Source organism: Parasteatoda tepidariorum, chromosome 5 (genome assembly GCF_043381705.1).
Source record: "Parasteatoda tepidariorum isolate YZ-2023 chromosome 5, CAS_Ptep_4.0, whole genome shotgun sequence".
NCBI classification, from domain to species: domain Eukaryota; kingdom Metazoa; phylum Arthropoda; class Arachnida; order Araneae; family Theridiidae; genus Parasteatoda; species Parasteatoda tepidariorum.
In genome coordinates this window covers 32,228,018-32,253,442 of record NC_092208.1, presented here as the reverse complement: position 1 = coordinate 32,253,442, position 25,425 = coordinate 32,228,018, and the positions used below count along the sequence as shown (strand labels likewise).

At 28.2% G+C, this 25,425-nt stretch overlaps 2 protein-coding genes across 5 annotated transcripts in view; one reads left to right on the top strand and one right to left on the bottom strand.

Moving 5' to 3' along the window:
* LOC107443068 (mortality factor 4-like protein 1) overlaps positions 1 to 8,890 on the bottom strand; it is a 25,085-nt gene extending 16,195 nt beyond the window's left edge. Inside the window, exons 1-6 of one of the 3 annotated variants that reach the window (XM_016056815.3) lie at positions 8,586 to 8,890; positions 4,749 to 4,795; positions 4,600 to 4,667; positions 2,892 to 2,978; positions 1,232 to 1,359; positions 1,072 to 1,154 (exon numbers count right to left, since the gene is read on the bottom strand). In XM_016056815.3, the coding sequence (XP_015912301.1) occupies positions 1,072 to 1,154; positions 1,232 to 1,359; positions 2,892 to 2,978; positions 4,600 to 4,667; positions 4,749 to 4,795; positions 8,586 to 8,613 (441 nt within the window). In that variant the 5' untranslated portion in view covers positions 8,614 to 8,890. The remainder of the gene's footprint in view (positions 1 to 1,071; positions 1,155 to 1,231; positions 1,360 to 2,891; positions 2,979 to 4,599; positions 4,668 to 4,748; positions 4,796 to 8,585) is intronic. The other 2 variants (XM_071181256.1, XM_016056816.3) reach the window with 2 other exon arrangements.
* Positions 8,853 to 25,425, top strand: LOC107443067 (uncharacterized). 2 transcript variants are annotated; one of them, XM_016056813.3, is made up of 10 exons: positions 8,853 to 9,228; positions 11,990 to 12,029; positions 14,186 to 14,473; positions 15,603 to 15,741; positions 19,926 to 19,989; positions 20,446 to 20,485; positions 22,150 to 22,336; positions 22,413 to 22,553; positions 23,410 to 23,475; positions 25,087 to 25,425. In XM_016056813.3, exons 1-10 carry the CDS (start codon positions 9,147 to 9,149, stop codon positions 25,090 to 25,092), a joined length of 1,053 nt encoding a protein of 350 aa, XP_015912299.1. In that variant the 5' UTR covers positions 8,853 to 9,146; the 3' UTR covers positions 25,093 to 25,425. The 2 variants fall into 2 exon arrangements, with proteins under 2 accessions (XP_015912299.1, XP_015912300.1); XM_016056814.3 differs by lacking the exon at positions 22,413 to 22,553.

The following is a 25,425-nucleotide window of genomic DNA, read 5'->3' as shown; positions in this document are numbered from 1 at the left end:
AATGAGTTTTTCGATTTTCCGACCCCGATCATTGGAGTCAGAACTGCCCCACAATACACTATGGCCATTAAAATCTCCTAATAAAATGTGAGGCTTAGGTAATTGATTAATCAAGCAATTCAAATCAGTTTGTGAAATCAAGTCATTAGGTGGTAAATAAATGGAACATATGGTGATGAGAACATTGATCTGAATCTGAATAGCAATAGCCAGTAATGAGGTTGTCAATGGAATGCTAATGAAAGGTAAGTTATTTGTAGCTCCAAAATGAAAAGTAGGCTGTTTGGTAGATGTTAGAGCGAAAGGAGTATCAGTTTGTGTGCTGACAGAGCAGTAGGTTGCTTTTACAGCTGCAGAATAGGATACGCCCGGACGGGGAGTTCGAGCGGTAACCATTCGCCTTGCTTCATTAAAAGTCAAATTTTGCATGACTTTGATGGTCTGAATTTCTTTTTCTTGCGACCATTTTGGACAATTTCTGGAGTAGGCCGCATGATCACCCTTGCAATTGATGCAAAGGGGCGGTAACTCACAGGAAGTATCGTCATGGCCACAACCAGAACAGCGAGCACAAATGGGTGTGCTACGACAAGAGGCCTTTGAGTGACCAAACCTTTGACACTGGAAACATCTCAAAGGGTTTGGCACGTATGGTCTAACCGGACAGTTATACCAGGCAAGCTTGACTTCAGATGGCAACTTCGGAGTAGCGAAAGTAAGAATGAGATGTTTCGTGGGAACGAGTATTTTGGTTTAAAAAAAGTATCTTAACAACAAATTGTAGATGTGTCTCAGAGTATCGGAGATACTTTATTCCTAAATTGAGCCCATAGCTACGAGTCAGAAAGTGTGTATGATAATAATTTTTATTATCATCTAAATTAAACATTAATACAGTAGCCATAAAGTTATGATGCTTAATGTCTATGGATGTCAGACTATGGATGTCAGCTATAGAATGTAATAAATATATTAAATAGTAAAGTTGTTATTGCAAATATCTACTTGAAAAAGGTTGTATGAATCAATTATTCAAATCAATTATCAATTCAAAAATAAGATAAACATTACTATAAAACAAGCTTCAGCTTTTTTCTTCTTCCTAAACTCACTAGGAGGACTTTCTGAAGATGAGGAGGGCTCAGGAACGGGAGCTATTAAAATAAGCAAAACCAAATGAAATTTTTACATTGGCTAATCAATAATCACTAATGGACAGAGTTAAACTTACAAGGAGCAAGACATTTCTCTGGTTTAGGTTTTGACTTCTCAACAGGGCTGGATTGTGCTGGGGCATCTTTTTCTGGTTCCTTGTTGCTCTTAACAGGTAACTTTACATTTTTTGATTTCTTAGATTTCCTAAAAATATATATCATTGCATCATAAAATATGTCAGTTATTATATTTTTATATAAATATGTACACATCATTTTTTTATCAACATGTTTTTGAATTGTGAGTGCATCTTACACATTAGTCAATGAAATGCATATTCAAGTGTTAGTTTTAGAAATAAAAAAAGGATTTCCAACAAAAAAGAAATTTTAAAAAATTCAACTGATAAATCAGAAAATTGCTTGTTGTACATCATTTTATATAGAAATTCAGAAACTCTTAGTCACTACTTATCTTTTATTTAAGTCTGAAAGATAAATTAGTTAACCAAAATGATGGCAATTTATCAGTTATTTGTCTCTATTCAATAACTTTTTCATCAATATGTCTAAATGACTTTAAATAAGGATAGATTTGCACATTTTTACGAATTTTTTATAACATTTATATTTTATAGCAATGTTGACATATTTCTTGCTAAGTTTAAGATAATGGAGAAAGCTTTGTGAGCAATTTACTGCAGCTATAAAAATTGCATAGTCATAAATTTACAGTTAATGAAAATCAACCTGTTTTGCACACATAAAGATATCCGAAAATCATATACCAAATCTCCAACACTCAAAAATTATACTGTAAATACAATAATTCTTTATTATTTCAAACAAACAATAGAACAATAAAAGCATTGACGAAAACAGGAAACTTTCTCAGAATAAAAATACCTTTTGTTTAATGAAGACAGATTTTTAACTTTTCAAACATAGGAGTAGCGTCAGTCAGAAATATTTAAATTATTTAGTTGACAGAGCAACTGAAAATTTAGGCCACTCAAGATTCTTAAATTTTGCATTTTCCAAATATCTTTAAAGCTAAACAACAAAGCACCAGCTACAGTAAATAATGTCAAGCCAAAAACAGTTTAATTAAATTTAATAATAATTAAAAAAATAACTATATGAATAGAAATTTTCACATCACGTTAAGATATAAAATTCTAAAAAAGTTTGGCAGTTCCTTAAGAATAAAGTTATTTAAACACAAAATAAAACTTTTTTTAAACATGTTTTGTCAAAATTTGTAGGTCAACAAAGTAATCAGAATATTTAAAATATTCCCCACAAACCATTAAACTAAGAGCTTAGTACCTGAAAATCTGTACCTTATATCAAAAATTATAAAGGGTGATCATTTTTATGTAATAAAGTATGTTTGATATCCCCCTCAGTGATAAAAAAAAAACAATATTTGCAAGAAATTTCTAGAACACAAATGCCAACTATGTCATATTTAATTCAACAAGTATATTGTTCTCTAAAGCATCTACACTAGTAAACTCCCTCCCCCTTCACACTTTAAAAATGTATTTAAATACACAAAAAGACATTTATAATTATTACAGTTAAAACAACTGAAATACCACCCACATAAGAAACATACATTATTTTAAATGAATACCAATGGAAAAAACAATACCATAAACAATGTGTACATATTCATATAATAGTATGTGTAACATAGAATGTAAGAATAATTTTGTTTAGAAAAACATGTACATGTGTGTTCTGGTTAGCTCCTTCTGTTTTTGCAAATTTGCATCATTATATTTCAAGACTCTGCATTCAGGCACCCATTCATCCCAGCTGAAATAAAACAATAAAATATAAAAATGCTGAAAACATATATTTCATCATAAAACATATGCTTTATGGAAAACAAAGAAAAGTCAGAACAATTTTTAGATTAAATATGGTTGTCGACACTGTTTTATTTTAAATTATACTAAATATAGTACTAGTATCTAGACAGAAAAGTCAAAACAATTTTTAGATTAAATATGGTTATTGACACAGTTTTATTTGAAATTATACCAAATATACTTAGGTAACTAGACAGTTAAATTAGCATTACGTTCACTATTAGTTGGTATGAATATGAAAGAGGAAAATATTAACAGAAAGCCGTTTAGATTAGAAATACCAAATAATTTTACAGTTTTGAAACATTTAATAATATTTAATACATGAGGCACATTATTGTAACATGAGGTAGCAAGAAAAGTTGTAAAAAAATTAGCAAACAGAATTTAATATATAAAAACTGTACATTTATTGGAAAACATGTGGACAACTTTTTATGAAATAAATTTGAAATATAATAATTAAATGGACTTGAGTAAATAAATTATTAACCCAGTGGAAACAATAAGAAATGTCCCTCAATAGAAAGAAAGTTATAAAACTTTAAATTATAGCTCCCATACACAAAAATGCATTTCGAAAATGCGAACAATTTTTATTCTAAATTCTTAAGGGTTCATGCTCAAAACTAAGAAATTTTATTCGAAAATTTTCCAGGTAAATTTCCGTAACATTTTTTTTTTTTTTTTTTAAATTTGACAAAATTTATATTTATTAAAAATTTAAATTAGAATCATAAATGAAATCGCATTTCTAAGAAAGCATCAATAAATTATTTTATTTTTAAAAAATCAAGTGATTTAAACTATGCCAACTCTGATTACACATAATAAATAGTCAGAACTATAAAAGTAACTGAAAGAGAAAATAAGTGAAACGGAATTGACGGGACAAAATTTTTTTTTAAAAATTCTACTTTTGAGAAGAACAAAGTTGTTGTACATACTTAATGACACAAAAATGTGTTTTTTTTTTTTTATCTTCTATTGTACAAGCGCAAATTAGGTTTGAAAACAGAAGAGTGAAATCTCCCAATTTGATAAGGTGCGGAATTCCCTGACAACTCCCGGTTTTGGGGTAAAATTATATTTTCCCCTAACAAATCCTTGACTTTTTTCAAGTCTCATTTTCCCTGACAATTCTCGGTTTTCCAGATATTCCTGGTTAGTACTAAACCTAGTTCTCATGTGTTTATTTAGAAAATGAGGTTTTACTTAAGATTAAATAAAAATATAAGAGATATAAAGAAATACTTTGAAAAAGCAAAAGTTTTTTTGAAAATTAATAATATTATTTTAAAATTCTAGATACAATCTATTTTCTTAAAAAACACTAATTAAATTTTATATTTGTTCATTTTAAACATGGTTTTATAAATAGTTCAAAATTTGATGTACATAATCTAAAATTTATGTTGGTTTAAAATTTTTTAAAGTTAAAATTTTGATGCACATAATCCACATGGTTTCTAATAAAAAAAAGCAGACTGTTTGCATATGCAAATGACTTGTCACTTTGCATTAACAAAATTAAATAGTTGAGTATGTCTGAAAAAATTACTTACTTCTTATTCCAACCACTGTAGTGTATGAAATATTTCATATGTTTATCTCGTAATTGTGACTTTAGACACTAAAAAATTAAAATATGAAGGGTTTAGAAAAGGTGAGGAAAATAAGAAATTCAAACTTTTATTTTAAAAGTTTATATCACCTTAGCTTCATATAGCAAAGGTCCATGAAAGCAAAGTACTTTTTCACCTGTGAAAATAAGTACTGATGATTATCTACAATAATAATGAACTGTTACATGTCAACAGCATTTCTTATCTACACTGCGCATAGCAGAATAATTCAGGCAATAAAATATTGTAAAATAAACAATAATCTTGCTCTGGAAACTCAAATATATTGCTATTTTGCATAGTAAAAAATTTATTAAATCTTTACTAGTTTTTGTATTAAAAGAAACAAAAATTCATTTATCACTGTTTACCTACAAGTAATGAGACAAAGGTAAATGAGTTTTTCTAACTTACCTTCCAAACAAATGCTTTAAAAATTAGACACCTTTATGAAAAAAAAATCTTTGATATTCTTTGCTATTTTATGTACTTAATTTTACAGTACTTTCAAAAAATGACCATAAACATGAAACAAATCTATAAAATAAACTTTAAGAAAACCAAAATAAATGTTAATAGCTCACAAAATCTAGTTTTAATACTAATTCTTAAAATATACTATCCTCAGTGTCGGTGGGAATAGTTCACTCAAAAAAATTAGAACAGTGTTGATTTTTGTCAAATTAGAAGTGATATTCAAAAATAATAAACACAAAGAAAGGGAAGAAATTAATTTATTATAAAATCAGATGTTAGTATTTAAAATAAATTCTCCTACAAATGCGAGCTTTCAAGCTTTAAAAATAATTTTATTTTTAAAAGTTTTGGAATTGGCCATGAAATAGAACATGGCCATTAAGAATATGAAGTTTGATAGATAGAAGCCTAAGATAGATTATAACAATCAAAAATTGTTTCATTAGTGGAGTTCATGATGAAAGAAAGCAAAAATATTTTAGTTATTCCTAAATTGTCTCAACAAGAAAATGAATTATACCATGATGCAAACCATAATATAGTGCTTTTACCTAGGGGGATGTAATTTACTTAATATAGCATAGCATGCGAAGAATATGCCAAAAATAAAAGTTGTGAGAAAATCTAACACAATAGACAGTGTCACTAAATTATATATCACTGATAAGAGTTGTTCAATCCTTTCTTAATCTTATCCTTCTTAAGTTAATCCTTTCATTTCTCAATACGAGCTTAACCATGTTCTCAAAAGCGATTATTTATTTCCTTTTGTAACCATCTAAAATCAAACTCTGTGTGCTGTTCTCAAATAGGTTGAAAATTCAACAGTTTTAAGAAAAAAAATCAAATCTCGAATTTTAAATGGTTAGCATATCAGTGTTTTCACTTCGCATTCTATAAATCAATTTCAAAATTCGCGAATTTCTCTCACTTTGGAAAAAGCTTCGCATTACGCTATTTAGAATAAAATTTGTTTCACTTTTCTTCCTGGATCTTTCATTATTTTCACCATCTGCTCGCATATTTTTTCTTTCCTCGCATTAAAAAATTATTACCGCGAGAAATTTGCGCATTCTATAAATCAATTTCAAAATTCGCAAATTTCTCTCATTTTGGAAAAAGATTCGCATTACGCTATTTAGAATAAAAAATTTTTCACTTTTCTTCCTGGATCTTTCATTATTTTCAAATCTGCCCCGTTTCATCTAGCTTCCCTATTTACCAGTATTGTTTAGAGCCTTTTCGAACAACAGAACACTACCCTTCCGAACCACTGAACCCCTTTCAGAACACATTTCTCTGCAACCACGTGTTTACCGTAGGTAAGGTTTCCTACTGTAAGACGCTCAAATTTTTTATGCATTAATGTAAGACGGACAAATACCTTATAAAAGCAAAATCTTCTATGATGATGCAGCAAAAATATTCAATGCTTTAAAAAATAGAAGACATTAAAAATGTATTATAAATTATAATTAAAGAAATGATTTTTTTTTTCAAGTCTATTTGTGTTTTTTTAGTTTTTAGAAATCTCACTTAACTTTTTGAAATCTCACCCTGTTTTTGAGAAAGGGTGAGAAATTCTCATCCATTTTTTTTCTATGATGAAAACACTGTATATACAGTGCTCAAAATAAAAAAGATACCATCCTGAATAATCTTGTTTTAACGATTCCTTAAATATGCTAATTAGTTAGTGCTAACTATTAATTAAGTTACAAAATCAGTGATAAAAAGTCTTTCTTTAAATAAACACTTTTTGTAACATATTTGAACTTCTTGCCATTAATATATATGGGAGTAGTAGCAATCTGAAAATTATAATCAGTAGTTTAGTCTAAAGAGCAGTCGCAAATTTGGATACCTTAATGTTAATATCAGTATTTGCATATTTATTTTGCCATATTTTGGATTTTTTTTTTTAAGCAAACAAATCTTTTTTCCATACAATAATCTATGTTTATCCAAAGAAATTTAAATGCAAAAAAAATATTTAATAACTATTTAAAATTTTTCATTTTACATATAATTGTTAAATTGTAAGGTCAAAAAAAATTATACATCATTTCAAATTATGTAAATGAAAAAATAACACAAAATTAGTCAAATAATTTTTGAGAAATAGAATTTAAAAAAGGGACATTTCTAAAACTCATAAAATTATGGAGCCAATTTTGCTCATTCAAATAGAAAAATTTTCAGCCAATTGTCATTCAAAATTACATGTAAAAATTTACATGTCCTACAATTCAAAATTTTATTGACTCTCAATAAATAAATAATAACAAAATATACAAAAATAAATTTTATACATGGAATTATTTTTGAATCAACGAATTTTATAATTGTGAGCAAAAAAAATTTTATTTGCTTCAAAACTTCTGCTATATGGCTAAATACACAGTAAGAGAATTTAACATAACACTTTTGGCAGATATTCTGCGGAAATTATTAGGATAAATTTTCCAAATTGCAACTAACCCTCATATTTGAGCTGCGATGGTTCAGGGTATGGAGCGTTTGCCTTTCGATGAGATGAACGAGGTTAGAATCCTGCATCCAGCTCACGCTGAAAACAAAGCTGACGTGAAATATCCTCAGTAGTGGACGGATTGTGGGTTAGGGTCTCCTCAGCGTCAGGTAAACCATGGGAGGTTAGCCTGACACTGAGGGGTCTTCCTCTCTATGTAACCCAAATGTGGGTTAGTTCCATCAAAACATCCCCCACAAAGACAAATTTCTCCTAATACTTGGTCAAGGAGTTCTCTTGTCTTCTGGATTGGGTTCAAAATTGGAAGGCTATGGAGTTGAACATTAGAAGCCGTAAAACCCACATTTGGTCAGCTGTTCAACAAACCCTCATACTTAGGTAAATCAAAAATCCAATTCGGTTGATAAAAGAAATATAGAGAATAACGAAACAAAAAGTATAGAGAGTATTTATTCAGGGGAAGAAAAACATTTATGTCTGTGTCTGTAACTCCTTGCCTTAGTTAGCCTTGCCTCCTTAGTTACTCCTTGAATAGTTAGTACTAATTTATTAGCATATTTGAGGTCACCCTTTTCAAGTATTAAGATTGCACTTAGTTTGTGAAAATCTGATCGTTAAAAGAGTCATTTAAGGTAATATCATTTATATTTTGCATAGATAACTTATGATTTAAATACTTCAAATATAATTATGTTACTATAGGGCAAATTTTTTATACTGGTTTATTGTAACAGCTGCACCCCTAAAGCCAGCATGGGTTGTAAACAGGTTAACAACCTCATTATTAACCTATTATTCAGCCTTTTTAAGTCTTTTATCAAGAAATTAGCAATTAAATAAAATACCTTAAGCTATTAATTATTACTCAGAGGTAAAAAGAAAAACTGAAATATATTATTCGATTAAAAAATAAACGCTGAAAAATAAAAATTTTGATAAACAAAAAACAAAATCATACCATCAGTAAATCGAGGTTTTGGTGCCATTTTCTAAAAGACTGAGAAAACGTTTAATTTAGCAATTTAAAAAAATTTTCAATAAATCTTAAGGATCCTTGATTAGTAATTTTCATCTTATTGAATTTCTGTCTAAAATTACCAATGCTATCGCCCAACAGCACAATTTTTTGATAACATGCTATTAATGGAAAGTACACTTTTCAATAAATATTTAGGAATTCTAAGAACTAAATTTTTTTACTTCGGTTAAAATCTCGTTGGTTTAAGGTTTAAATCAACGGTTTAGTGTCCGAGGTGGTAAGGAGTGGTATTTGAGGCTTCGTTTTAAACCATATTTTTTGCTTATAGCTTACTACTAAGAAGTCAAACAAAATTAAAAAAGTAAAACAGTCAATGAACAAAAATAAGCAGTAGGAAAAGTATGCCATTTATTAGCATAAAAACCGGATATGACAGTTACACGAAGCCGTAGGTGTTATTAAGCGGCAAAACTGAATTGCTTAAAAAAATTAATACTTACGAAGTATTTTATTTAAGACATACATAGACATAACCTAATAATGGACAACTGGGATTTTGATTGCCCACAATTTGTGGATTTTGCAGCTGCTTTAAATAGTCCATCAGATGAGATTTTTCATGGTAAGTATCTAGTAAAAGGAGTTGGCTCAACGTCTATTGAATGTACTTTATCATTTCTTCTTTTTAAAAATTATTAAGCTTGTTACATTTCATTAATTTTGAAATGTATCCGCAATTGTTGGGATTTTGGCAAGTCTGGATAATAGGTAGTCAGAATAAACCACTAAACATGCGTTATTTAAAAATTAACGTTAAAACAAATGATTTGTAAATATTTTATTTAATTTAATTTATATTAATGTTTTGTTACTACGGTGTGCGAAGTTGCTTATTTTCGTTTTTAAAAAGCCCTTAGACTACCCTTTTCAATGGGTGTCTTTAAAAAGTTCATGTCGAAAATCATGTCATGTATGTAAAAACGTCGTTTTCACACTTCTATTGTTTTCACAATTGATTTAATACTAATCTTTTTTTGCGTACAGTTGGTCCGTGGTGTAAGAAAGTGTGAATAATTAGACATGTTTCATTAAATACTTGTGAGTGCTTATACTGAGCTGAATTCGATAGGAAGGATTATTGCGCTTTCATGCGAGATTCTTGATTTTAACATCATTTTTTGCAGTCTGAAATCAAACCGAAAAATCTCTCGAATTTTTGTTAATGGGGAACAACTAAACATTGCTAATTTTTTTTACTAATAGCAAAAAAACATTTTATTTCTCTTTTTAATTACATTGTTGGTGAAGCACTTTTGTCAATGATAAGCCAACTCCCACCCTTCTATTTATAAATCGGTACTTTAATCCTTAAACATGGGGTTCATTTGCTAATTACTTTCATGTGGTTAAAGAGAAATAACAATCACAAAGCTTCATCTCCTCAAAATTTTCAACTCCCTTTAATTTAATAAAGATAAGAGTTAGTTGAGATTTTTAAATGTAGGATTAACTACCCGAGGGACTATCCATTAAGTGCATTGAATCTTCTTACTGTTATTGTACTTTATTATGATTTTTTCACTCATTACTTTTAAAATTTTCAGTGCGCTTAACACTTTTTCTGTGGCAATGACTCTCCTCTGTCCCACCTTCTGCTCTTAAAAGTTCTCCCGCAGCATTGAAATTGGAAAGAAAAGCAGAAATTCCTTTAAAACTTGTTTATTTTATTTTTAAAAATAATTATCAACTGCAATCAATAACCATGTTCACTAGTACAACAACAAAACACTGTGAATAATCCTGGAAGACTAATTATCTCGGCCGTCCCGATGAAAGGGCTAAGTTGTAACATGCAAAAACTTCATATCTAGGGACAAGATTTAAAAAAAGTGTGAAGTGAGGAGCTTTCACTATTTTAAAGGCTGCAAAAAAGTCCTATATTCAGATTTGTCATTAAAGTTTTCTTAGTTTGCTCAATTGTTTACACGTCTTTATGTATTCAGTATTGTCAATAATTATAATCTTGCTAATGTTTTGTTTAATATGCTTTCATAAATAACTTTAATTTAAATCTAAAAAGGACGATCAATAATTTTTTTCCTACTAGTTAAAATTTTGAGTTAAAATTAATTATTTTGCTTTTTTGCTTAAAGTAATTATTAATTTAAAAAATAGAATAAGCCACTCAATATGGAATATATTTAAAATTGGGCATAAATTATTTTTATGATAGCTAATATAATCAATAAAAGAGTTCTTTTTAAGAATCTTGTTATTTTACATAGTTTTTGAAAATTATTCTGCATTTTGTTAATATATATTAACAAGATTCAAAATAAATTTCAATATTTTGTACATATATGTGTGTGTGTGTCTAAATATGAACTTTCAACAATGAGAAGGGGAAAAAAATATTTGTGCATTATTTATTTTTACTCAATTAATTATTACTATAATTATTATAATTACCAAAAGATTATTTATTTTACCCAACTTCTGTGTTTTACATTATGCTCTATTGTATTTTTTTAGAAATATAATATCACAAAAGCAATATCAGAGGTATTGATTGCTACAGCATTTCAATTAAAATGAAAAAAGTTTGCATATTTGTTTTTATTTTCTCATGTTGAAAGATTAATGCTGCCTAAACAATCATTTTGGTTTCAAGACTCAAAATTTCTCATATTTTGAGGAATTTGTGGATTTAAATTGAATTTGTCAGAGTATTGCACATCATAATGTGATTATTCGGAATTTGTAATAGTGTTCTATCAAAAACGCAATTCAAATTTTAAAAAGCATATGAAAGTCCTTAGCAATATCAGTTGAAACTTCAGTTGACAAAACCATGTGGATTTACAATAAAATTGTCGCCTATTGTTTGCATCGAAGTGTTTCTCGTAATTAACCATATAAAACAATAGAGCATTAAAAATTTGAGATTTTTTTTTTTAAAAAACAAGAATGTGAGAATTGGTAGCAATAACTGTTGAAAATGCTATTGCAAAACTGTATTTATAATGAAATGTTTAAAAGCGTTTAATTTATTTTTTAATAAAATAAATTATCCTTAGTGTTTCAATCTTATTTATAATTTTTATTTACATTCTAATTAAATATAAATGTTAAATTTTTTTTTTTTTTTTAATCTTGAACTTTTGCACCTGGAAAATCTACCTTTTTGCGTAGATGTTTTATGGACAGTAAATGTTCTTGAAATACTCTGCATCTAAAATATATTAGATATCATATCATGTAATAGTTGCATAAAATATACTACATTTCTTATGTTGATGGCTATATTAAAAGAAGCAATTGTTAATTTTTTTTTCCTTCAACTTTTTTGAAGAAAGCAAATAATGTGAAAAAATATCTTTCAGATGTAGCGAGTGATGTGCAAGAGGCTGCCAACTTTGAAAGGTAAATGTTATTTTTATTAAGGCATCTAAATACAAAAAAAAATTTCTGGTGAAAGTCATCATTGTTAAAGATTTGGAGAAAAAAAAACTTTTATTTTACTTTATGCTATTAGTGTTTTATTGTATCATAAAATAAAATAGAAGCTTTTTTTACTAAATTTAACTTTAAGATATTTATGCGTTTTCTTAATATTTCAAATAAAAAAAAGTGAAAACTTGGTCTTGGTTCTCAAAAGGTGCTTCATCAGTAAGGGTAAGTGTAAGGAATCATTTAAGCCAGAAGTTGCTGGTAATCTTAAAAGCAATACTTGCGTTGCAATTCACACTTCCTAGAGCTATGCGTGACATTGCCTAGATGTTTTCAGTCCCATTCTGGCAATTCCTCTCAGCAGAAAGTTTGCTGGCCATTTCGAATCTCAACTTCTTGACCATGGTTGACATATTTGTTTAATCAATAGAGCTATGTTTGAAGGCTTCCCTTTTTCATAAATTGGTGCGAGGAGAGAGACAACTACACAAAAGAATTAAATATTGATTATAGTATTTATATGAAGGATTAATTTACATATTACAGAGTTCTCTCTAGGAACAAAAAAGGGCTGAGCGCTTCCTCACAGAAAAGGGCACTTTGAGTTTTGAAAGGGTACTTGACACACACTTAACATCGTAAAAATTTATTAATGTGTAATATTATGTAATGACTGAATTTGATCCTTAACAATTTATAAATTACCCTCTTATACTATTTTATGCGTGTATTTCACAGGGGTGATTGTATTCCGGTTGTACCCCAGAAAACCAGGTTTTTCGTATCCTCCTGCCGGGTCTAAAAGCTAGGAACAAGACCATTGATTCTTGGACTGCCACTAGTCAAAAACTTATAATCTGGCAAATTTTTTCGGGGGCTCTTCAATCTAAAATGTAAATTTTGAAATTTTTGTTAAATTCTGTTAACGAGACGTTTATGTTCATGTAATTCTTGCCAGTTGGCGGAGATCCACCAATTTGATTCCTTTGTTTTGACAGATTTAGAACTGTGCTGAAATTCGTATACATCGTGGTTCATATTCGCTTATTATTTCAATAAACTTAATCGAACAACGATTTTCGTATTCAGCTGATTTTAAAGTTGCGTGTTTCCATCCGTATTCACGTGATTTAAAAATATTCTAATTCGCATGATTTTAAAATCCAATATTGTTATTTTTAAGAGCTAAATTTTTTCTCAAAATAGTTATTATAAAAGTCAGGGTTTTTAAAGGTGCTTATTTTGGATTTTCGTTTTTTAAAAGCCCTTAAATGTGCTTTTTGTCATTGGGTGTTATTAAAAAGTGCTTAATTTTCTCTTTTCCAAAATGAGATTTTTGCATGAGAAGTGCTTTCAAATATTTTTGAGTGCTTAAAAGGTGCTTAATTTTTGTTGAAAAATTTGGCTACGCACCCTTTTCGAAAATGAGATTTTTTTTTTTTTTTTCCTTTGCCATGTTGATTTTCGCAGCATATTATTCGAAACATTTTCAAATTGTTCTATTCAAAGTTTTTACGAATTATTCAAACACAAAGCATTTCAGCGTATAGTAGTTCCATAACGTATAAAAGCGCCTATCATTTTAAAAGTTTGATGAAATGCTTGCGGGTCTGTGTGTGCATATACTGAGCTGGATTCAGTGGGAATTATTCTTGCACTATCATGTGCAACTCGGCTGCATTTTGCCAGAGAGTCACAATTTTCGGCTTCAATTTCCCCATTCTGAAATCGAACCGAAAAATCTTTATATTTTTATGGTGGCTAATGTAGTCAAGAGTTCTTTGTCAGAAACTAGTTATTTTATCATGATCATGTAAAGTCTTTGAAAATTTTGCATTTTGTTAATGTATATAGAAATATTTTTTAAGTGCTTTAAAGGTGCTTTTTTTATGATTTGTCTACGCACCCTGATCTCTATGTTCTGCATAATCTTTAGCTTTACTATATGAATGTTATTTTAACATATAAAAATTATTTTCTATTACCTATTTAAAATTGCTCATCCAAAAGTTAACAATTAAGTTTCCAAAAAAAATAATTAATAATTACTATTTCCTATCTGTGGATAATTATTAAGTCATAATATTATGTTATTAGATTGTGTATAATTTTGCCTAATTTTATTACAGTAATAATTTGGGACCTAAAGTGGCAACTCCAAAAATTAAACCAAATGATCCTTTGAAAAACTTTCCTTTCATCAACTTTTCTACTGATGATGAAAAATTAGCTACTTTGTCCAAATTACCTGCACGGTTATCAAAAAGTGATGGACATCTCAATCAAATTAAAGAATCAATCAAGTCTCCTGATGATAAAGAAAACCCCAGAACAGACAAAAACAAAAGGAGGACAAGTTTCCCAATGAACTACATTAGAAAGAGAAGAGTATGCCCCAAAACTCCTAACTGCTTGAAGTAAGGAGAAATTTTTCTTTCTTGATATTGTGTGTGTGTATATATATATATATATTTTTTAATTTTTCTGTATTTATTCAAATATTATAAAAGATTTTTCCAAACTTATAATTAAGGAAGGAATCTTAAGGATTAATTTTATATTATAAAACATAGTTTTCAAGACCGTTTAATATTTTTGGCTTGTGCAAATTTTATGATTATTTTCCACTCTTGCTGTGAAATATTTTGATGCATTTAAGTTACTTGTGTTTTAGAATATTAAAAGACAGGGGCCACGCTAAGCATTTGCCACCTCTCAAAATCCAGGGTTGCAAAAAGCCCACCTACCTAGTTAAACCCGGTCAAGTTTTACTGGGTAAAACTCGCCCTAAAGTGGGTTTTTTCTGAAATTTATTTCTTTTTTATCTTCTGTTATATTAATAGTATAGGGGTAGCGCTTCATGCTCCCGTGCCACGGGTCGTGGGTTCGTTCCTCGGGCCAGGCAAAGTTGACTCAGCCTTTCATCCCTTTAGTGAGTCAATAAATGAGTAACAAGCATGCTTGGGAACTAAGCACTGGGAGTTCCGCAATCGGCTGACCACCTGACCGGAACATCTGCTCCTGCACCCTCATTAGACAACGAACTCTTAGTTAGTGATAAGTTTTAATTTTTGTTAGATTATTTTATTTCATATTTAAATAGATTTACTGTAAATTTATACCATTATATTCTTATGACAATTTACTGTAATTATTGTTCACACTGGGTTTTTTTTTTTTCTTTTAATTCAAAAAATTATAAAATAACTTGATTTTCAATATAAAAAAAGTACTGTATTTCAAAAATTTTCTTTTGAATTTTCTACACAATGAACACTAGTCCTAATTTTTTCCAAATTTTGAACTAGTGGCATTCTTGATACAAAAAAAAATTTATTGGTCATAAGTTTTGTATAGCAGGAAATTTTAAGTACATTTTATTTGAAAAAATGCTTAAAGAGTTAAAATTCAGACAACTATTTGATATAAATGTGATGTTATGTTATTTGTCAATAGATTCCACTAAATTTACTATGCTATTCACCTGTAATTTGTTTTCATTGGATGTATTTATTTATTTTTAATCTATTACAAATTGGATTTTAGGCGAACTTTGAATACCAAATCCAAAGGTGCAAAAACATCTGAAGAACTGGAATTGCAAAAAATTGCTGAGCTTCAAAATATGCTCCACAAACATCTAAGATTGAACAAAATAAATTTGAAAAGACTGAAAAATAATAAGGTCTGTATTTTTAATGTTGTCGCTTTTTGTGTATAGAACTAAATTAAACAGTAGTCCATGTACATATCTTTAATTTGAAACTAAACTTTTGTCTTTCAAAAATATATTATCATGACTGGTTCTAAAACCATATGATATTGTTTATCTTAGCTTAGTGCTGAACATCCGTCTTTAAAATATATAAATATCCATAAAAAATCTTTTAATGTATGTGTTTAAACAGAAAGTTATGCATCCAGACTACAGTTTTATTGAAATAATTTTATATAAACATAATGTTTTGAAAATCAATACAAGTGTACTTTATAAAGTGTTAAAAGTGTACTTTATAAAGTGTTAAAAGTGTACTTTATAAAGTATTAAAAGGGTGTACTTTATAAAGTATTAAAAGAGTGTACTTATTAAATTTAGGTAATGTATCAGATTTGCTACTTTTATACTGAATATAAATTGTTTAAATCTTTTATGTAGTAAAATTTTGTTTAATTAAAGTTCAAATATTGAATAATTGTTCGACACCTTGAATTTGTACTTCTACATTTTTAGTGTTATAATTTGAGTTTTGAAAAAATTATGGAAATTAAACTCATGTTTGTGAAAATTGCAACACCATGAAGGAATCGTCATAATTAAATGATATTTAATACACAGCTGACTAGTAGTAGTACAAATAAATGATTAAATTTTCAAAGCAAACAAACAATAACAAGAGATCAAAATCAGTATTTTGTGTAACCACCACGCGCCGCAATAAGTGCTGTTACACGACGTGGCATGGAGTCAAACAAATTTTGAATATCTGCCTGAGGAAGAGCATTTCATATTGTTCGTGTGCGTACCCAAAGTTCGTCTGTAGAAGCAACAGGACGATGATCACGAGTGAGACGCCGACCAGCGAAATCCCACACATGTTCAATCGGCGATATATCCGGGGAATGCGCAGGCGAAGGAAGAAGCTGTACCTGCCGCGATGCTAAGAAGGATTGCACAGTCCTAGCAATATGAGGGCGGGCATTGTCCTGTTGAAATACAGCACCTGGCAAGGCTTGAAGGAAGGGAACAGCTTGGGGCTGTAGAACTTCACTGATGTACCGGTTGCTGTTCAGATTACCCACAATTCGTAGCAATTGAGATCGTCCATGTTATGCTATGGCACCCCAGACCATAACTCCGGGTGTTCGTCCACTGTGGCGTTCGATGACACACTCCGGAAGGTGGCGTTCACCGGCATAGCGTCTGACACGAATGCAGCCATCATGGTACTACAAATTAAACCGGGATTCGTCAGAAATCACGACATGCTGCCAGTCCCTATGCTGGTTGGCCCATTGCAGCCGCAGGCGGCGATGGTTTAGCGTGAGGGGGATACTGTATTGTTATATATTAATTTTCATCGGTACATAAATTTTTATAAACAAAAAAAAAAATCGAGACATCACAAACCATTATTTGAATTATTAAAAGTATTTTTATTTTATTTTTAATGTTTTTAATCTGTTTTGTACAATCGGCTGGTGGCTGGGTCGCGTCCACGCGACTTTTCCCCATCAAGCAGTAAATGGCTGAAGAGGAGTGACGTAATGATATGAGAGCCTATCAGAGGGCGCTGTTTTTCTCCCTCCTTTTTTTCGAATCTTCGACACAGAGCGTGTTAGCCAGTCTCTTAATTTTTTTTCTTCAAGGTAGTAGGTGTCTTTTTCTAGGTAGACGTTTTAGGGCTACTAGGCCCTGGATCCAGGGACCGGATGACCGATAAGTACCTTTTAAATTGGCGTATTAAATTAGTAATTAATTTTAGTTTATTGATTAGAAATCCGTCTTAAATTAACAATGTCAAAAATTGTTATAATATTAAATTAACTTAAAATAGATGCTTAAATATCTAATAACTCCGCTAATCTTAAACCACGTGCGAGATGATTTTTTTTTTTTAAAACCCAGCCAAATTTTTTATAAATTGTTAAATGAGTGAACTGTTATATGTCCATTAATATATTTTAAATTGTTATAACATTTTGAATTTAAATTGAAGGTGCACCGAATTTTTTTAATATAATTTGTTCAAATTGTTGTTTAACGAAGACACTATATTTGTATAAGTGCAAATACATTGTAATCAAGATTTAAGTTTAAATACATCTTTGTTTTTAAAAGTTAATTTAGTCTTTAATTTTGACTATGTCTCATGCTGTTTCTTTGGGTAGAGATAATGTAGTACACGTGCAGTTTCACAAACATGAGTTTAGTTAGAAACGTTTCAAAATTTCTTGTGTTCTCTTTTATTCCAACTTATTTATTGTTAAAAATGCAAAGTGTCACGTTTGGCTTCTGAGCTGCATGTTTTGAACTCCTGCATTTCGAATAATATATTCAGAGTTCACCCTAGGAGCAAAAAGGGCAGGGTGTTTCCTCACAGAAAGGCGCATTTTGAGAGGCACTCACCACCATTAAAGTTTATCAAAATGTGTAATTTTGTATAAAAATTAAATTTAATCCTCAATTTTTAAATTACCTACTTATACTTTTTATGTGTAAAGTTCACAAAGTAACTTTCATTCAGTATCAAAATAGCAAGAATTTGAAGCTTCTGAAAGATATTTAAAGGCAAGCGAAAAGATAATCTCTGTGTATAAATTTTCTTCAAAATCATATTTATCATATGCAAATTTTAATTATATAACTAGACAACATAAGAAAAGTCTATGGAATGAAACACAAAATTAAATAATTATGGGTAACTAAATAAATTAGAGGTGAACTTTTCTTTAAAACATATGGTTACGAAAACAATCATTTTCTGAAAAAATAAAATAAAAAAGATGTGTTAAGGGATGGCAGCTTATTTTTACAAAAAGCATTTATAAGACCAAAAGGCAGGCAGGGGTGGGCTGCCCTACTAATATTGCTTAGGTAATCTCAAATCAAAAATATCTCTACCTGTGAAATTATTATGCTGATGATATCTAAAAAGGCAAAAGTACATATTGTTTGTCATAGGAATTACTAATTTCCTAGCCTTTTTAATGCATTATTAAATTTTTATATTTAATCCTTCAATCTTCTACTCAATAAAAATAATCTTTAATATTTTTCCCATTTGTGCAGGAAAAAAAATATTTTTCTGCACAGCTGANTTTTTTTTTTTTTTTTTTTTTTTTTTTTTTTTTTTTTTTTTTTTTTTTTTTTTTTGCAAAATATTTTAGCTTTTAATACATTTACAAAAATATTGAATGTTTAAAAGGTTACTGTATTTGTTTGTTTTCAATAAAATTACCATTATTGATTTCTCACATTTTACTTATCATACTGATTTATATTTTAAAGTACTTGAACTAAAAAAAAAGGTTAAGTTATAGTTTTAACAACAATGTATAAATTTTGTTACAATGATTGATTTTAATTTTTTGGTCAGTGTTAATTAAAAATTGTGAATTTGTTGCATATACAAGAAATCAAATTCTGTGTCATTTAAAAAATGCCTTCCAGACCAATTTCTAAACACTAATCAATTTAGAGGAAGCTTAAAAATTATATTTTAAAATGTAAAACAAATATCATATATTTTTAAATTATGGAACAAATGACGTTACGAAAAATATGTCTTTGAATTTTTAAATAAATAAAAAGTGGTGGTTTTCCAGTTAGTCTACTGTCCCAGTACTCAACTATGCTTTTTAAAATAACAAGCAAAAGTTTTGGTTTTTAAATTTTTTGTGTTTGCTTGCAAAATGTGGTTTTACTTAAGGTAATGCAAAAATATTGGTAGTAAAGAAGGGGGTTTACAATGAAAAAATAAAACTTCCTAGTATATCTTCACAATTCTAAATAGAATCAAATTTTTTTTTTTTTTTAAATATTAAATATTTAAAATGTTTTCCTTTATTTACTTACTAGATTCATGCGAAAATTAAAATATTCTTCATTGTTTTTGTAAGGTTTAAGTGAAGGGACAGTGATTACATTTTAAAAGTGACTCGAAATGAAAAAAATGAATGAATTTTTCTACTGTGTGTCTTGAAGTTTTTTCAGGAATTACAAATATATATTTTTTTTTCCTCTGTGTATGTTAATATAAGCATTTTAGCAATTTTTTTTTAATTGTCTACAGCAAAACATGTTTTCTATGTCATTATCAAAATATTTTAGTTTTAATTAAGTTATTTAGCAAAGTTTATAATTTATAGGCACCTTTTACTATGGACAAGTTACCAAAAAAGGATGAATCTAAAGTTCCAAGCAAAAAAAACAGTAAGTTTCAAGATAAAAAACTCCTAAATTTTTACTTAGTTCAAAAATGAAAAACGAAAGATTTTATTTCATACTAATATCTACAAATGTTTAACATTTTTCTCTTAATATATTTTCTAAGTTGTTATGCTGGAAAATAGACGAGAGTTTCTCTGATTCTTTCTCAATGCTAATGTAGCTTTTTTTATGTGTTTATTTATACGTTGGTTCATATTTTGTATTACTTTGAAACTACTGCAATGTAAAGTAGCATAACTTTCAAAAATCTTGTTTGTAGAATATCTAATAAAATGTTATTTGGTCACGTAACAAAAAGTTAATGCCAACACTAATTTGTCTAAAAATTTACTTTATGTTCACTGTCCGTTAATCTTGTATTTTAATTTAAACCATTTTATTGATTATTTTTTTTGTTTTGTTACGTAGAACATTAAATTTTAATTTTTCTCTTTATAGATTTGTTTGCTGCCCCAAAACCTGCTCCTAAATCTGATAGGTATATCAGTTTTCACTTCTTTTCTCTTCATATAAGTCTTTTCCAAAATTTTATTATTTTTATTGTATTTAGAACATTTATTTTAGTTTTTTTTCTAAAGAATGTATTCTTTTTTTTTTCCATTATCTTACCATCTATATAAGTGTTTCGTTGGACCAAACTGATTCCAATTTTTCTGCAGTTGGAACTTCAACAAAAAAACAATAAAAGCAGAAATACTCTGGATTTTGAATTTTGCAGTACTCTATTATTCATTTTTTCCATGTGACTGAATTCGTGAAATCCTTTAGGGGAAAAGGAGCAAAGCTTACTGTCAGGAAAAAAATTTATGATATTTCCCCAGGATTAATAATTATTACTTGGTTTTAATATCCAATTATTACTCATTTTCTTGAAACTGTATTTTCTTTTCAATATTTTAGTTGATAAAAAAATAATCAAAGTTTATATGAATAAACATATGATTGTTTTAATTTTTTTTCCCCTTCCAAAGAAGCTGTAAAAATGAAAAAAAGAACTGGAAAAAATTATCCATAAAGCATTAAAAGAGATAATGTCTATTAGAAATGGTCTGTTAGATAATGTCTATTAGAACCTATTAAAGCTACACATTTCAGTTTTCCATTTGTTGTATTTTTTTGAAAAGTGAAGACTAAAGTCTAATAAAAACAGAAGTTTTTTTGAAAAAGAGAAAACTAGATAGAAATCAAAACAAAAATCATTCTTACTCTTTAAACGAAAGATTTATCCCTAAAAATCTTAATTTAACTTCATAAAAAAAAGTGACCTTAAGTGATAATAACATTCATTAAAAGGGCTCTTTAAAAATAACTGTCATAGAAGGAAAAGTTTTTAAAAAAATTGTCCATAGTTTTGAAGCATAACTTAAACATTGAGAATCTCAGTTTTCTATGTTTTTATTTATCTGTGTTACTGTACTAGATAATAATATAAAAGTTAAGTCTATTAGAAACACTATGATAACATGCTTTGCCTTAGCTAAATCAGAAAAACAAGTAAAAATGCAAACAAAAAAAGTTAATATTTTGAAATATGAAGTGTTGAAAAATGATGAAATTAACTTGCATGGATTTAATTTTTAAATTACAGGTCAATAGAAAGTAAATCTAGATTCAATTCTTTAAATTTCATTTTTCCATTTGTCTTTGAGAACATAAATTAACAAGTTTTAGAACTTAACAAATCTGTGAAAAAACTGTTCCCCTTTTATAGTTTGTTCAAAAATAATTTTCCAAATAATACTTTGCCGAATAATTTGACGTAAGGACCAAATAGTGACTGAATATTCATTACATCCCTCATATAAATGACGACTACGTATGTGTTTACATTTTTGATTTTATTTTTTAAAAGGATTTTAAATCTATAAAGTGTTGTCATTAGGGGTAGATGGAGTAAGATTACTGTAAATTGCTTATATGATACCTAATGACTCCAAACTTATGGACCCATAGTTTAAAAACTTTTGCTCTGAAACATGGTCAATTTTTTTTTATTTATTATTGAAATGATGATTTTATTTTTGCAAGAACTATAACAAAATTACATTTACCCATATTAATAGTTTTTAATACTGATTTTTATTATATTAAATGTGGGTTATCATTTTTCTTTTTTAATTTTCCCTAATTATTATTTTCCAGAAACTTTATTCGTGAAAATAACTTTGCTTGCCGTTCAGCAGTCTTCTCCCAAGGAGTAAAAGAAAACCTCAAGGTTTTGCAGTGTGAGGAAAAGCTAAATGCAGTCGCAAAGAAAAAAGCCCCTTCTAATGTTTTGCGGGACCGTAATGTTCTAAAAGAAGACTCTGGCAATGCTTTAAAAAAGCAGGTAATTATTCAATTGGGCTGACCTCAATAACTTTTCTATTTAATAAGTTATTATGTGATATCTTCTCACATTTTAGCCTTTGTTTGAAAAGTATGATGCTCATGGTGGGATTAAATTTTTACCTCATAAAGAAAAGACCCAGCTGTATCCTTTCAGCTTTGATACAAGTTATGCTTCCTCACATAACGAGAGTCCTCGGTCAGCTAATCTGAGCAAGGTGATTACTTACATTTTTTTAATGAATTTTTTAAAGTTCTGAGCACATGATCCAGTAGTAAAGTTAATCCAATAATAAAATTCTGTTTAGATCTTCTACTGTATTAGTATTGAACAATACCCAATTTTTAGAAAGAAATAAAAAATTCTATAACAATTGTTTATTCATCTAGAATTTAACTTTATCAAAAGTCAACAAATACTTCATAAATGATTGAAAACTATATTCTTTTCATTAATAAAATAAACTGTCCTAGAATTATTCCATCTTATATAACCAGAATAAATTGATGGATTATAAATACAGCTTTTAAAAAAACAAAATATATTTACTATTTGTCCAAAATTTAATTTGTTGAGCATTGAAATTATTATATATGACTTTTGGTAATTATATTTTAAGTGACTATAAAGTGAACAAATAAAATAAAATTGTAAATTTAAGTATCCAAGCCTTGTTAAAAGTAAATTGCTTTATTTTTTTAATAGATTTTGAAATTAATAAGACTAAAAGTTAACTTTTAATTTTTTTTGTTTTAAATTCTTATTTCTACCTGTGGGCAAAATTTTTTAAAATATTAAACTGTAATTACATAACTTTTATTGCATTTGAAAATAAAAGTTTTTTAAAAATTATACTAAAATAGGAATTTACACTTATTCGCCTGATTATTTAAGTGATCATAACATTCTTAAATAAAAAATATTCTTTCATTTCTCTTTAGTCAAATGGAATATTGAAAATTTTAAATTAATTTTTTTTTTATATGTGTCTGTTATTAATATTGCGAATAAACTCGATCATTGATGCTTATCAGATAGTACTTTTGAAACTCCCTTTTTAATTTTCTTTTTAGATGCAAAAGTCTTTGTCAGTGTCTAGAAACACACCATGTCTTTTGAATAACAAAGAAAATTTGGTGGTTAGTATTGTTTCGTGAATTCATTTCAATTTTCATTTGACATTTTTACGTATCAATTCTGAAATCTGTTCATATTTACAATTGATATGTTTATTTCTCTTTTTTTTTTTTCTCAATTCCTGTGTTTCATATTTTTGTAATACGATGTTTTCTTTACCAAACTTTCACCATCATGCAATCCAGCATGAATGTTGGAAGTTTAAGAAATTTTGTGAGTTAACACATGAAAACTATTCGATGATTCTCCGTTTACAACAAATTATACATCAAGTAATTTTGATGACCAAAAAGAAAAATTTTATCAATTGATAAACACATTCTTATTTATGTTATTTTGATGCAAAATAGAAAACTGTGATTAAAAAGTTTATGCAAATCAAATGATAGGGGAATGTCACTGAATCATACTAAGAGAAACTCCAACAACAAAAATATTTTTTTAAATCAGAATTTTAATTAGGGAAGTAAAATATAAAATTTATCTATAAGGTGTTTGAAATTCAGTAAAATTGTGTGCCGAAGTATGTAATTTTTTTTTTTTTTTTTTAAGCATTTAAATGTGTTGAGTTGTCATTGGTATTCTACAACTAGAAAAAAATAGCAAAATATTTATTTAAACCAACTGTCACAATATTACAGCGTATGCCAGTTAAAAGTCAAAAAAATAATAAAATTGCTGTAGAAAGCTGAAGCAGTTTTGTATTTTTGGCAAAATTACATGTGTACCATCCTTCTTTACTCTTCCTTTTATTAAACTCATTGTTTTAAAAATATTTTTCTTTTCTCCTTATTTAGAAAATTTCTATGTGTTATGTTTGATATTGTTCAATAGGACTTCGGATTAACTATGTCGAAGCAGTATACAGGGTTAATTAAAAATATTTTTCAAAGATACATACAAATCATGAACATAATGAGATGAATTGTATAAAACTTTATTGCCACAGGCATACTAAATTTTCACCTAACCAGGTAATTGAAGATGTAAGATGGGTCAAAGATAATGATAATTTATGACATATATGATTATACATATTTTTGTTTAAAAGAGCATTTAAAAGTAGGTTCTTGAAGTTGTAGCTGTAATGTGACAGATGCATTGATCAGTAACCAATCGTAAGAAGGCAATATTGAAGGAATGGTATGTAATCATAGTAGTGTTTGTGTTGCATTTGTGATGGTATATTTCTCTGATTCTTTGCTAGTTATCATTTTGCTAACCTACATTTGAAGAATAATTCTGAATTATCTTGTCCTTAGAATATGTACTGGAGTCACAAGGGGCTAAAAGAAATATTCCAGTTATTTATTTATTGGCAGTTCTTTCTATCATAACATAATACTCAAATTCGTAGTAAAAGCTTTATTTTTATTTGTCTGATTTTTCTAATTTAATAAACAATTATTCCTTAGACTAAGGCTGTTAATAATGACATTTACCTCTTAATTTTGTCCCCACTCTTTCAAATAAATAATCAACATCCATAATGTAACAATGCAACTGTGTTTTGTCTTTCTTTATATATTTATTTATTTATTTAATTTTGTAGTTTATAAAAGAAAAAGTGAATATTGTGCAAAATTGTTTATTTCATTTTTATTATTTTTTAGAAGTAAGGAAGATATCTCTAGAGTTGTAGTGTACAGAACCTTGGATCAACAATGTTATGAGTACTTTAAAAATTGCATCAAGATCCATTTTATGACTTTGAACATTTATTTGACGAATTATTTTGTATTTTTTTATGTATTTAGTGTCCTACTTTGGAATTGGTATTATTTGCTTTCATCCATCTCTGTATTTTGATGTATTTATTTCGTAAAATGTGTATATTTCGCTTTTTAAATTGTGTATATACTTAATATTGTATTTAAATTTGTTGTGATTCATAAAACTGATGCATGCTAGAATCTGAATAAAATAAAGTTTGAAATTTTTTAACCAACAAA